The sequence below is a fragment of the Chrysemys picta genome, chromosome 13 (genome assembly GCF_011386835.1).
Source record: "Chrysemys picta bellii isolate R12L10 chromosome 13, ASM1138683v2, whole genome shotgun sequence".
Classification (NCBI taxonomy): domain Eukaryota; kingdom Metazoa; phylum Chordata; order Testudines; family Emydidae; genus Chrysemys; species Chrysemys picta.
Window position 1 is genome coordinate 52,737,590 of NC_088803.1, and position 11,785 is coordinate 52,749,374.

Here is an 11,785-nt window from a genome sequence, read left to right on the forward strand (position 1 = left end):
GGCTGGGTGCAGCGGAAGGGGCTTTGCTCTCACCATCCTGACCTGCACCTCCGGCAAGCCCGCTCATCCTCTCCCCATTCGCAAGCCTGTGGCGCGCACGGAGGGGCTACGCCCAGTAAGGGGCCATGAATGCCTCCGGCTCCAACAGGCCCCCCAGGAGAGAGGAGGACAGGGAGCAGGGCTCGTAATGGAGGCACCGCGAGATGGCTCTGACTGCAGTGCAGGGTCCAATCCTCACGGGCGACCCCACCCGTTCCCCTTCCTACCAGTGCGGCGGTGGGAACACAGCCCATCTCCCCTCCGGGTCCCGCTCGCACAGGCCGGGTCACTGAGATTGGTTTGCACGTTTAGCTGCCCAAGCCCAGCCGACGCAATTTGAACTGATGGCCAGCGCTCCCCAAACTCCTCTCAGGGCAGGGCCCAGCCCCCTCCAACCCTGTGCATGTAACGTCCCGGTGTCAGAGAGATCAGGCCAGTGGATCACAGAAGGCAGATCCGCACGAGGAGAATGCCCTGCCTCTGGCAGCCGGCTGTTTAAACTTGGGGACGGCTACCCTGTGTGTCCTACATGAGCACCTCTGTCTGCGTCTCTAGTTTCTGCTACCGAGCTCATCACGGTGGCATCTGGGTGACCAGGAAAGGGAGGGAGGGGGTCGGAGGTAGCCAGGACCCAAGCCAAGGTAGTGTTTTACTGCTCCAAGCCAGCAGATCTTTTGGAGATACATCCCGGAGCAGGGATGTAAACGAGAGAGGAGGCCCGTGAAGCAGGCAGTGGCATTCTGCGCCCACTCAAGGGACTGAGCGCTCTCTTAAGGTGCAGCGATCCAGGGAGGAGCGGACGTCTCCATTTGAAAGGCAGACCAGACAGAGGTAGAGAATCGGCCAAACCAGCCACATCCCGGGCTGGTTTCTTTAGCAGGAGACAGACATGCTTCTTAAAGGGACCCTGGCACCGGTCCCGCTAGAGAGAAGGGTGCCAGGCTCCAGCAATACCAGAGTGGCTGGGATGGGTCAGCCGTTTCCCCTCCCTGTGCGTGACACTGAGGGGCCAGCGCAGGGATATGAGATCTGTTGCCCTGGTTGTGGGAGAAAGCGCAGAGAGAGGTATAACACAAACCCAGTGGCTGGAAGTGCAAGCTAGGCACATTCAGACTGGAAATGAGGCATACAAGGTGAGAGTATTTAACCGTGGGAACAATTTACCAGGGTCATGGTGGATTCTCCATCACTGGCCATTTTAAAATCAAGGCCGGATGTTTTTCGAAAAGATCTGCTCTGGGAATCAGGTCTGTGGCCTGCGTTCTCCAGGAGCTCAGACTAGATGATCACCGTGGTCTCTTCTGGCTGTGGAATCTACGACCCGATGAGTGTTGCCTATTTCCCGTCTTTGTGTCAAATGTGTGTTCCCCGGGTCCTTCCCTGTGCATCGCACATGACATGCTCCCCGTGGGAATGGCTGAGAGCTCTGTCCAGCACTCGCTGCTCTGCCCCTCTGAACTGGGGAGTAGCATCCACCCTGGCCCTTGGCAAGAGGGGTTCTTTCCCCAGCGGCTCATCCTGCAGGTACCACTCGGTTACCAAATGTTGCCGTCTGCGGCTGGGGACTGCGCTCACATCTGTTCTGGGTTCGGCGGGGACAGCAGGGATCTGGAGGTTGGCTTCTCCGATCTGTCGGCTGACAGGTCAGCTGCTGCGGATAATTTGGGAGGGCGGGGGAGGGGGCAGCCATTTCACGCTGCTTCGTGCAGACACGCCAGGCGGCACGTGTCGGACAGATTCATGCAAAGAGCATGACGCCAAGGCGCTGCCCTTCCATGCTGATTACACCCCTTTGTGCGGCCCCCTGCCCCCTGCTCAGCAGCCAATTAGACTTGGAAATAGCCTTCCTGCCGCCCGCACAGCGCCGCGACGGCTCCTTTGTGCGGCAAAGGCCACGAAATTAAATCCAAGACAATCGCCGTCCCCTCCCCCCATCCCGTCCCCTTTCCCTCCCGCTCCCCGGCACAAACCTCCTGAAATCACTAGGCCTTCAGCTGCTGCAAGGCCCGTACCAGGGCGCCAGCTGCGCCCTGGGCTGTCCCGAGCAGGCTGCTCCTCTCTGGACCGCAGGGATCGGTTGGGTGTCACTAGGGTGGGAGAGAGGGCGGCACTGGGCTGGGGCGGCAGGGGCAGCACTGGCTCGTTGCTGGAGCGTCCGAGCTCCAGCCCGTGCAAAGGAATCAGAAAAGAAAGCCAAAGCCCAACGGATTCCAGTTTGGCCCCATTCTCAGGCCATATCCCATCCTGTCCACTGTGCCCATCACCCTGGCATCTGAGCACCTTGCAGCAATGCTGCTGCAAGCAGCCTGGTGCTTTCCCCTTCCAGGTGAAGGGAGAGGGGCACCTAACCCATGTTCCACTAGGGGGCTCCGTGCCCGCAGCGACGGAGAGGGGTGAAGCTTTACCTGAAGCCATGTCTGGTACCCCGAGAGCAGGCCACTCCCCAGAGAAAGCAATGGGGGGTGGGGGTTAGAAGGTTATTAGACCAGAGGGCTATAAGCCATCCTGGAGAGAGAGCCATATCCGGCTGCTCTAGCAATGACCATCTCCCCCTGCTGCACGATGCTCCCACTCGTATGTTCCATTGCAAGACAGCGATGGAGGCCTCGGGCATCCACCCCCAGCGGCGGTGGGATCCAGGCAGGGAGCGGTGGAATTCCTTGGGTGTTCCTTCCCAGCTGCTACGGCTCCAGCCTGAACCAAGGCAGGGCTCCGGGCCATGGGGGCCATTCAAATCACCGACCCGGCCCCTCCCCAGCCCAGCTCTCCAGGCCCGGATTAACCAAGCGCACTCTGGGACCACTTGCACAGGGGCCCATCTCAGGGAGGCCCTCGACCTCTGGATTGGGGCAGGTGGCGTTGCGACCTGGGGCACGGGGTTACAGTGCTGCTCGGGTTAGGTGGGGAGGGTCGATTTCCATAGTGCACAGGGCCCAGAATTCTTTAAGCCAGCCCTGGTCCCCTCCGGGTCAGCCTCATGGGAGCCAGCACCAGCTCTCCTGAGTGGCAGCCCCGCCTGGTGAATGGCTCCATCCTCTCACACAGCAGCTTCTGAGCCCTAAAGGGGGGGGGGGGGGGGAAGCCAGGCAGGGCAGTGAGCAACGGGGCCATCAGGGGGACTGTAGGTTTGTGAGCTCCTGGGGGCAGGGACCTGCCATGGTCCAATCCACAAAGCCACCCGTGGAGCTGCAGGAGAGGAGCCTGGGGCTGAGCTGGGGAGGGAGAGAGGAGGCAGGCAGGCTGGGGATGCAGGGGACGCCGGAGGACTGGGGAAAGGTTTCTGCATCGCCTGTGGGAGAGCCGGGGTTCCCACCACTCAGTGGGCCAGGGCACTTTGGCTGTCACAGAGCAGCACATGTTCTTGGGGACCTGTGAACAGCTGACATCGGAAACTGTTCGGCGAGTGACACCTTGTGGCCATGCCAGGGAACAGCTTCTTCAGGAGTCGTCCCTGCAAGGCCTGGAGCTTGGCTTCTGGAGGCTCAGTTGCTCTGTTTCTCCAGCACACAGCCGGAAAACTCACCCACAGAACCAAATGACTGTCCGTGCGGCTTGCCCCAGGCCAGCTCCGATCCTGCATTCCCAGCGGCTGGGCTCCTAGCTTCCCTCTCCTTGGCGTTTGCCCCCTCCCATTAGTCTTGTTTGCATACAATCCCTCACACGGCTCTGTATCCTGAAAGGAACGAGTGCAGGCCTGAACTGGGGACACAACTAGAGCCTGGAGCCACCGTCCAACGCTCCAGCTCCGGGACTGGCTCACTCTGATGGCCCTCCCATGCCGTGGCACCGCTCCTGTCTTTAATAACAGTCGGACTTTCCCTCTGAGAATTCCCTGGGGGCTGGGGCCCAGGTTTGCTGCAATATCCAGAGGCTTGTGCCACTTCAGCCCAAGGCCTGAATTTCAAACATCCGAGGTCACTAGCTTCCACGACCGTCTGCTTTCTAAAGCCTCCCAACTGCCACGGGATGGGGCCTCTGAATGTTACTTGCAACAGGGAACTCACGATCCTGAGCGGGAGCTAACGTCATCACTGCTTCTACTCAGCGTGACAGTGTGTGTGTGCAGCACTGCCCTCTGCTGGCTGGACTCGAACCTGCTCCACTGTGTGTCCTGGCCCCCATAATGCTGGTCCAGATTCTCCTATTTCCCACTGTCGCCTGGATGTTTTGAGTAGCCACAGCACATGCAGCGTGGCAAGTTCCCAGCTGGGAATGGATTTGGTACCGATATGGAACCCTTCCCCCAGGATTCTACCCCAGGACATGAGGAGTCCATTGAAACAGGTTTAAAAGAGGCTTGCTGCAGCTCTGAGCCCTCTCCTGGTCCCCATTTTAACCAGACCGGAGTCTGTAGTGGAGCCCTTCAGACCACCCTCCGCCTCTCCCACTGGATGCTCACAGACCCTGCCAAAGGCGCTGTACCATGATGGGGCAGAATCGTGAGAATTTAAATCCTCCTCCCAAACCACACAAATTTTACCCTAAGCAGAGCCCTACAACAGCCAGGCTGCTCCTTGGCCCAAGGAGACCTGCCCAGTGTGTTACCAGAGCGCCAGGCTCTGTGCTGTCCAATATGCCTACGCCGCATGTCAAAGGGCCCAGCCGTTTTCTCTCTGGTCTGTTTTATTACTTAGCTCTAGTGTTCTGGCCCATTAGCACAGTCCAACGGCCTTGCTCCAGGCACCAGCACGCATGGGGGAGAACGCAGGGGAATTCACCAAAGGGCAAAGGGCTCTTTAGAAGTTGCAACACAATGAAAGTAACAAAGCTAAACAGAGCAATGGAATTCATTCCTATCTGGGTGTGTGGGACAGCAAGAGCAAGTGAGTCTAAACTGGGGCTGCGTTAAGCATGGGTGACCCAGGGCAAAAAAAAGAAGGGAGAGGGAGTGTTGCCTAGTGATTAAGGCACAGGACTAGGAATCTACTCTCGTCTCTGCCACTGCCTTCCTGTGTGACCTTGGGCAAGTCTCAGGACAGCTCCGTATCTCAGTTTCCCCATCTGTGGCATGGGGAAAATGCCCCCACGCCTTCCAGAAGGTGTTGGGAGCGTTCATTAATTGCTGGGGATGAAGAATGGTGAGGTTCGCAGATGGAAGGTGCAAGAGAAACACAAAGTTTTATTACAAAGGAACTGCCCAGAACGTCTGCGTGGGTCTCCAGTTCCGCCTTTGAGTAGCCGTTTCCCGCCCGCGCCTCTGCATGTCCTTATCCCTGCTGGCCCCACACGCACCACGTGTACTCGTCTCGCTGCAACCACCCCGATCTCCCAGCGGGGAGAGAATTAGGGGAATCAACCACTCCAGACCCCTGTAAAATATGGGAACGTCAGACACGTCCCCCGCCAGAGGGGGGGAGAGAGGGGAGCAGTCCGGATCCCAGCTCGAGTCACTAACCCCAGCCAGCTCCCAGCCAGCATGAGGCCTCTTGTTCTCCGTGGCACTGGGGCAGGAGCAGTCAGCACCATCTGGCCACGCCGGGTCCCCCCGAGGTCGGTGGGGTGGTGGGGAGTCCAGGGTCGACGAGGGGGGGGGGGAAGCCGGTACAAATTACCGGGGGCCGGTAGTCTGGAAGGGGGTCCGGGGCCCGGTTTCCCCAGCTGTTTAGCCGATCCGCCCTTGCCGGGGGGCCCGAAAAAATTTTCAGCGGGGCCCGAACCCGCTTTCGGCGGCCCTGGGGGCGTCTGTGGCTGCAGTTCTGGCCGCATTGCCTGAACCAGCAACCCCGGATCCTCGCCTCTCCAGGGGCCTGCTGAGCGGCTCTGCTCCCTGCAGGGTTCTGGGCTGAGCTTGGGGTTTTCCTGGGGAGGAGGAGATCAAGGCCAGGGAAGGGCGACTGACTCAGCTCCTCTGGAATAGGCAGGCTCTGGTTTCAGGGCGGAGCTGCTGGCAGCACGTCAGACATTTGAATTCACCTGCCTTACTCCCAACTTAACTCCTCCTGGCATCTGCAGACGGCAGGGCCCTTTGTGCCTCTGTTTGTTCTGTGATGAACTCCGACACAGGCGGGCGCTGGGGAAGGGGCCTGCATTGTCCTTGTGGACGTCCGGCGGCCGGGAGGTAGATCGGGGGTGGCAGCCTGCAGGGCCCCCTCCCATGGAAAGAGAAGTTGCCAGGACCCAAGCTCTGCCACCACCCCCAGGAGCATTGATCAGCTGCCTTTGGGGGCCCCCTGCCATTCTCCACGGTGCAAGGTAAGGAGCCCAGGCTGTCTCAGGCTGGCAGGGGGGTAAGAAGCCAGGCACTGCCAGACCAGGGCTGCATCTCACCAGTTCCTTGGCTCCAAGAGGCCCAGGACCAGACGCCCGGGGGAAGCCAGCAGGAGGCAGTGAGGAGATAACTGCCTGCAGGGGTAGCCTCTTCCTGCCCCCCTCACCGCTCTGAGGCCAGAGAGTTCACAGCCCTTGCAGAACGCCATGTCCTCTCCCCTGCACTCTCTGTAGAAATGCCCAGTCCTGTTTGGGGGTGCCCAGCTCCAGCCTCAGTGGGGTCCTGTGGCCTGGAGTTCCACAGGCTTAGCACTATGCGCTTGACTTGTGAGGGTCTCAAGCCAGTTGAATAGAATTTGCCCCATAACACGCTTGGTAAGTTTGCCTTTCTCCCACCTTCCTGAGGCACTTTCAGAGCAGTCCTGTGGCCGCTGGGGAGGGGGTGGGGGGAGCAGGATTGTACGGAGCGGGAGGGGCCTGGGGCTGGAGTTGAACTGTCCCTGAGGAAGTAGCTAAGCCCCCCTTCCTCCTCCCTCCTCCCCAGAGGCAGCCCGGCTCCGCTCTCTGGGTCCCTGCCGGGTCAGAGTGGCCGGTGCTGGCCGAGCGATGGCGCTGCTCACCCACCTGCTGGCATGCGTCTTCGGGACGGGCTCCTGGGCAGCCCTCAATGGCCTGTGGGTGGAGCTGCCCCTGCTGGTGACCGAGCTGCCTGAGCAGTGGTACCTGCCCTCCTACATCACCATCATCGTCCAGCTGGCCAACGTGGGGCCGCTGCTGGTCACCCTGCTGCACAGGTTCAAGCCCGGCCTGCTGAGCGAAGTGGCCGTCATCTATGGCGTGGTGGCCGTGGGAGCCCTGGCCTGCCTGCTCTTGGCCTTCCTTTGGGGTTTTACCTCCCCTGTCGCCGGGGAGCCCCACAGCACGGCCTTCTTCGGCCTCGCCTTCTGCCTGGCGCTGGTGGACTGCACCTCCTCAGTCACCTTCCTGCCCTTCATGGCGCGGCTGCAGCCCCGCTACGTCACCACCTTCTTCATGGGGGAAGGGCTCAGTGGGTTCCTCCCAGCCCTCGTTGCCCTGGCCCAGGGCGCTGGCATCGCCAGGTGCGTCAACGTCACCCGGGTCTCCAACGTAACCGTGGGCAACAACACCGCCGAGGGCAGCCAGTTCCAAATGGAGACCCAGTATCTCCCAGCCAACTTCTCCACCCTGGTCTTCTTCCTCCTCCTGGCCGCCATGATGGTCGCCTGCTTGGTAGCCTTCTTCTTCCTCACCAGGCTGCCCAAAGCATGGGAGCTGTCGAGACAAAACTTGTGTCCTAGCACCATCACTCTCCACTCACTTCAGGAAATCCCTGGGGATGGGCCCAGGCTATCTGTGGGAGGAGACTCCACAAGGGGAGGAAAGCCAGCGAGCTCCGACAAGGGATCCCATCATACAGACCCAGAGGTTACCTACTCTCTGGCCAAGTTTGCCTTCATCTACCTCCTTGTTGCCTGGGTGAACTCCCTAACCAACGGGATCCTGCCATCCGTGCAAGCCTATTCCTGCTTGCCCTATGGCAACATGGCCTACCACCTGTCTGCCACCCTGAGCTCCATGGCTAACCCGCTCGCCTGCACCATCGCCATGTTTCTGCCCAGCAGGTAGGTGCCCCCATCCCGCCCTAGGGCAGCACACACAGCCCCTGAGTTCCAACTCCCTCAGTGAGCCGGGTTGGCGACACCCAAACCCACAGGGGCTCCTCGCCCATCCAGACTGTTCAGCAGCCCCTCGTGGACACTGGACGGGAACCGGGGCCGCGGAGAGAACCCCTCGCCAGCCACAAAGCGGCTGCATTCATAGGGAACATTGACCAGGAGGGGCAGTTATGGGAGTCTAGGCTCCTGAGTCCGTATCTAGGCGTCAGCAAGTGCTTTGATTTTCCCCTGGATTTGCTCAGCACTTTGGCAAGCCAGAGCGTGGATTTAGGACAGAGCCGACTGCTAGACCGCCCGGTTTGGAAATCGGGGTCGTTCCTGGGGGCGAGTGGCTCTCCCAGCGCCAGTCACTGTCCCAGACGTAGGTCTGCAGGGGAGTGAAACGCAAACCGACACAAACTCAATGCCTGCGGTTCACTGCCCTGGCAGCCGGGGGATATTCCAGACACACTCCCCGGCTCTGGGCCATCCTCTTGCTAAGCCCGGGGGGACGCAGACCCAAAGAGCAGCTGGCTCTGGCTGGGAACCCCTTGCTGACCCTGGGACCTGTGTGAGCCACAGATCACAGTCCAGTCAGCAAAGCAGCAGAGGTATTTACTGCTTCAGGAAAGACCCCCCCATAGAAATACCAGGGGAGTTTGTTTGTCCCCTTAACCCTTTGCTCTCCTGCCTGCAGGCCCTCGGAGCTGCCCGGATGCCGGGCAGGCAGACCGAGGCAGTTCTCAGTCTCCCATGCGGTGGGTGGGACTCGTCCGTGTCTGGGCCCAGCAAGTTCTGGGAGCTATGACTCCAGCGTGGGCAGGGCAGGGAGGGCTGAGCCGGGGCAGCGGTGCGGACGCCCGGCTGGGAGTCACTCTTGGTGTGTCTCACACAGGTCTCTGGCCCTGCTGGGGGCGCTCTCCGTGGCCGGGACAGGATTTGGGGCCTATAACATGGCTATGGCTGTCATGAGCCCGTGCCCCCTCCTTCAGCACTCGGCTTGGGGGCACGCCATCATCGTAAGTCGCTGGCACTGAAGTCTCCCCCCGCCCTTTTGCTGCCCTCCCTTCTGCTTCGGCTCCAGTGCCTTCCCCTGCTCCCCCTCTCAGCCTGTCCCCACTCCCAGCCCCCGTCCCTGTCCACACTGCTGCTGCCAGGAATCTGCGCCCCAACCCGGAGGTTCTCTTTCTGTCCTGACAGGTCATCTCCTGGGTGTGCTTCACGGGGAGCCTCAGTTACGTGAAGGTGATGACCGGGGTGATCTTGCGGAGCCAGAGCCACAGCGCCCTCGTGTGGTATGGGGCAGTAGAGCAGCTGGGGTCTCTGACCGGGGCCCTCATCATGTTCCCCCTGGTGAACGTCTATAGCTTCTTCAGATCTGCTGACTATTGCAGCCTGCAGTGTCCAGCGTGAGCCTGGGCCGGGGGAGGTGCTCTGGGGAGGAGCTGTGGCAAGGGACTTGCTGGCTAAGGACATCGTGGACGCCAGTGACTTCCAGACTGGGCAGAAAACACCTCCGCCCCGATCTCGTTAGCTTGATGGATCTCCATGCTGCAGCCCACAGTCTCCAAACACGGCGCGGTGAAGCACACCCCAATCAGTTATGCAAACAGTCAGGGCCGGCTCCAAGCACCAGCCTGGCAAGCAGGTGCTTGGGGCGGCTGCTCCGGAGAGGGGCGGCACGTCCAGGTATTCGGCGGCAATTCGGCGGACGGTCCCTCACTCCCGCTGGGAGCAAAGGACCTCCCGCCGAATTGCCGCCGCAGATCGCGATCGCGGCTTTTTTTTTTTTTTTTTTTGGCTGCTTGGGGCGGCCAAAACCCTGGAGCCGGCCCTCCAAACAGTGCTTTGGCTCCACAAGAAGAATGGAGTCAGGGACCCACACAGCTGAACAGGCAACACAGCTGCCCCTCAAGCCCCCCCCCACCCCTGACAGGCTAGGGGAGTGGTGGTTTCTCTTGGGAAGTTTAAAGCAAAACGGGTCAGTACAAGTGATCTGGGAGGAAGCAACAGGCTCTCAGCTCTGCCCAGTGCATGGACACATTGTCTTGTGCACTGACGGGTCCCTCTACAAACCCCAGTGTATCCATCTCCATCCCACGCTGCCGGCAGAATCTGGCTGGAGCATTCCCCACCTCGTGCTGCCCCAGGGCGTCGGTTCAGGTGCTGTACCCAGGGTAACCCAGTCTGTGCTTTTTGGGAAGCAGGTGTTCCAGCTCCTCTCAAGCCTGACATTTGTTTGCTCACATTGACTCTGCTCCCTGGGGCGTGCCCTGGGTCTGTCACCTGCCTTGATAGAGCAGAAATCATAGAATACCAGGATTGGAAGGGACCTCAGGAGGACATCTAGTCCAACCCCCTGCTCAAAGCAGGACCAATTCCCAGACAGATTTTTACCCCAGTTCCCTAAATGGCCCCCTCAAGGATTGAACTCACAACCCTGGGTTTAGCAGGCCAATGCTCAAGCCACTGAGCTCTCCCTCCCCTCAACTTTGATTTTTCCCTATTGACTTACATAGATCAGTTCTTTCTTCTTTCTCGTCCCATCTCCTCCCGTCCCAGTTTCCTTCCATTTGGGATTTTACTGAGTGGTTTCCATTCTATGGTTCTGAGACACTCACGACATTCCTGCTGGAGTTTAGGGAACTATAGAAACATAGAAATGTAGGGCTGGAGAGGAGCTCAGGAGGTCATCGAGACCAGGTCCCTGGGCTGAGACAGGACCAAGTAAACCTGGACCATCCCTGACAGGTGTTTGTCCCACCTGCTCTTAAAAACCTCCAATGACGGGGATTCCACAACCTCCCGTGGAAGCCTGGTCCAGCATTTAACTACTTACAGTTAGAAAGTTTTCCCAATATCTAACCTCAATCTCCCTGCCTGCGGATTAAGCCCATTTCTTCTTGTCCTACCTTCTGTGGGCATGGAGAACAATTGATCACTGTCCTGTTTATAGGAGCCCTTCACAGATTTGAAGACTTAACAGGTCACCCCTCAGTCATCTTTTCTCAAGACTAAACATGCCCAGTTTTATTAACTTTTCCTCACCGGTCAGGTTTTCTAAACCTTTGCTCATTTTTTTTGCACTGCTCTGGACACTCTCCAGTTTGTCCACATCTCTCCCAAAGTGGGGTACCCAGAACTGGGCACAGGACTCCAGCTGAGGCCTCCCCAATGCCGAGTAGAGCGGGACAATTACACGTGACACGCCTGCTAACACACCCCAGAACGATATTAGCCTTGCCCTTTTCCTCAACTGCAGCACATTGCTGACTCGTTCACGTTGTGATCTCTGTAACCCCCGGCTCCTTTTCAGCAGTACGACCACCTTGCTGGTCATTCCCTGGCTGTTATTTTGTAGTTGTGCATTTGATTTTTCCTTCCTACGTGTAGTGCTTTGCATTTGTCTTTACTGAATTTCATCTGGTTGATTTCAGACATGGGGAGAACGCAGGGGAATTCACCAAAGGGCAAAGAGCTCTTTAGAAGTTGCAACACAATGAAAGTAACAACCGTGTTGACACTGTGTGCTGCCCCCTGGGGGTCAGGCCTGTCTCTGCTAGGGCTTAAAGCACATATGCATGTCCCAAAGGCAGCCCAAACAATTCCATCTCCTCTTTGAACACAGCCCTCCGAGAGCCACAACGGAGGGGAGGACTCCAGACTGCCACAGGCTGGGGGCTGGTCAGAGTTTTGTTGCTAGCGAAGCTGAGCCAGGATGGGCAAGTAGCAGGATTGACACCTCTAGCCCGAAAAACCTACGTGACACTAGTGGTCTTCCTCTGTAAATCCCAGTCAGAGTAAGGAATGCTTAGGGTTAATGGATGGCATGATGTGGATGGTACCAGCTTGCAGATGAGATG

At 59.0% G+C, this 11,785-nt stretch overlaps 1 protein-coding gene across 1 annotated transcript; it reads left to right on the plus strand.

The window, feature by feature from the left end:
- Nucleotides 1-5,831: 5,831 nt before the first annotated feature.
- On the plus strand, nt 5,832-11,314 carry SLC52A3 (solute carrier family 52 member 3). Its single transcript, XM_005304908.4, has 4 exons — nt 5,832-6,231; nt 6,791-7,889; nt 8,818-8,941; nt 9,123-11,314. The coding sequence occupies exons 2-4, from the start codon at nt 6,853-6,855 to the stop codon at nt 9,333-9,335; spliced, it is 1,374 nt and encodes a 457-aa protein (XP_005304965.2). The 5' UTR covers nt 5,832-6,231; nt 6,791-6,852; the 3' UTR covers nt 9,336-11,314.
- The last annotated feature ends 471 nt before the right edge of the window (nt 11,315-11,785 follow it).

What these genes read in the sequence shown, in the direction of transcription:
- SLC52A3 (XM_005304908.4), top strand. Translation starts at nt 6,853, where the DNA reads ATGGCGCTGCTCACCCACCTGCTGGCATGCGTCTTCGGGACGGGCTCC. An exon ending in GCCATGTTTCTGCCCAGCAG is followed by an intron (nt 7,890 to 8,817) that starts GTAGGTGCCCCC and finishes TGTCTCACACAG; the next exon opens with GTCTCTGGCCCTGCTGGGGG. An exon ending in CTTGGGGGCACGCCATCATC is followed by an intron (nt 8,942 to 9,122) that starts GTAAGTCGCTGG and finishes CTGTCCTGACAG; the next exon opens with GTCATCTCCTGGGTGTGCTT.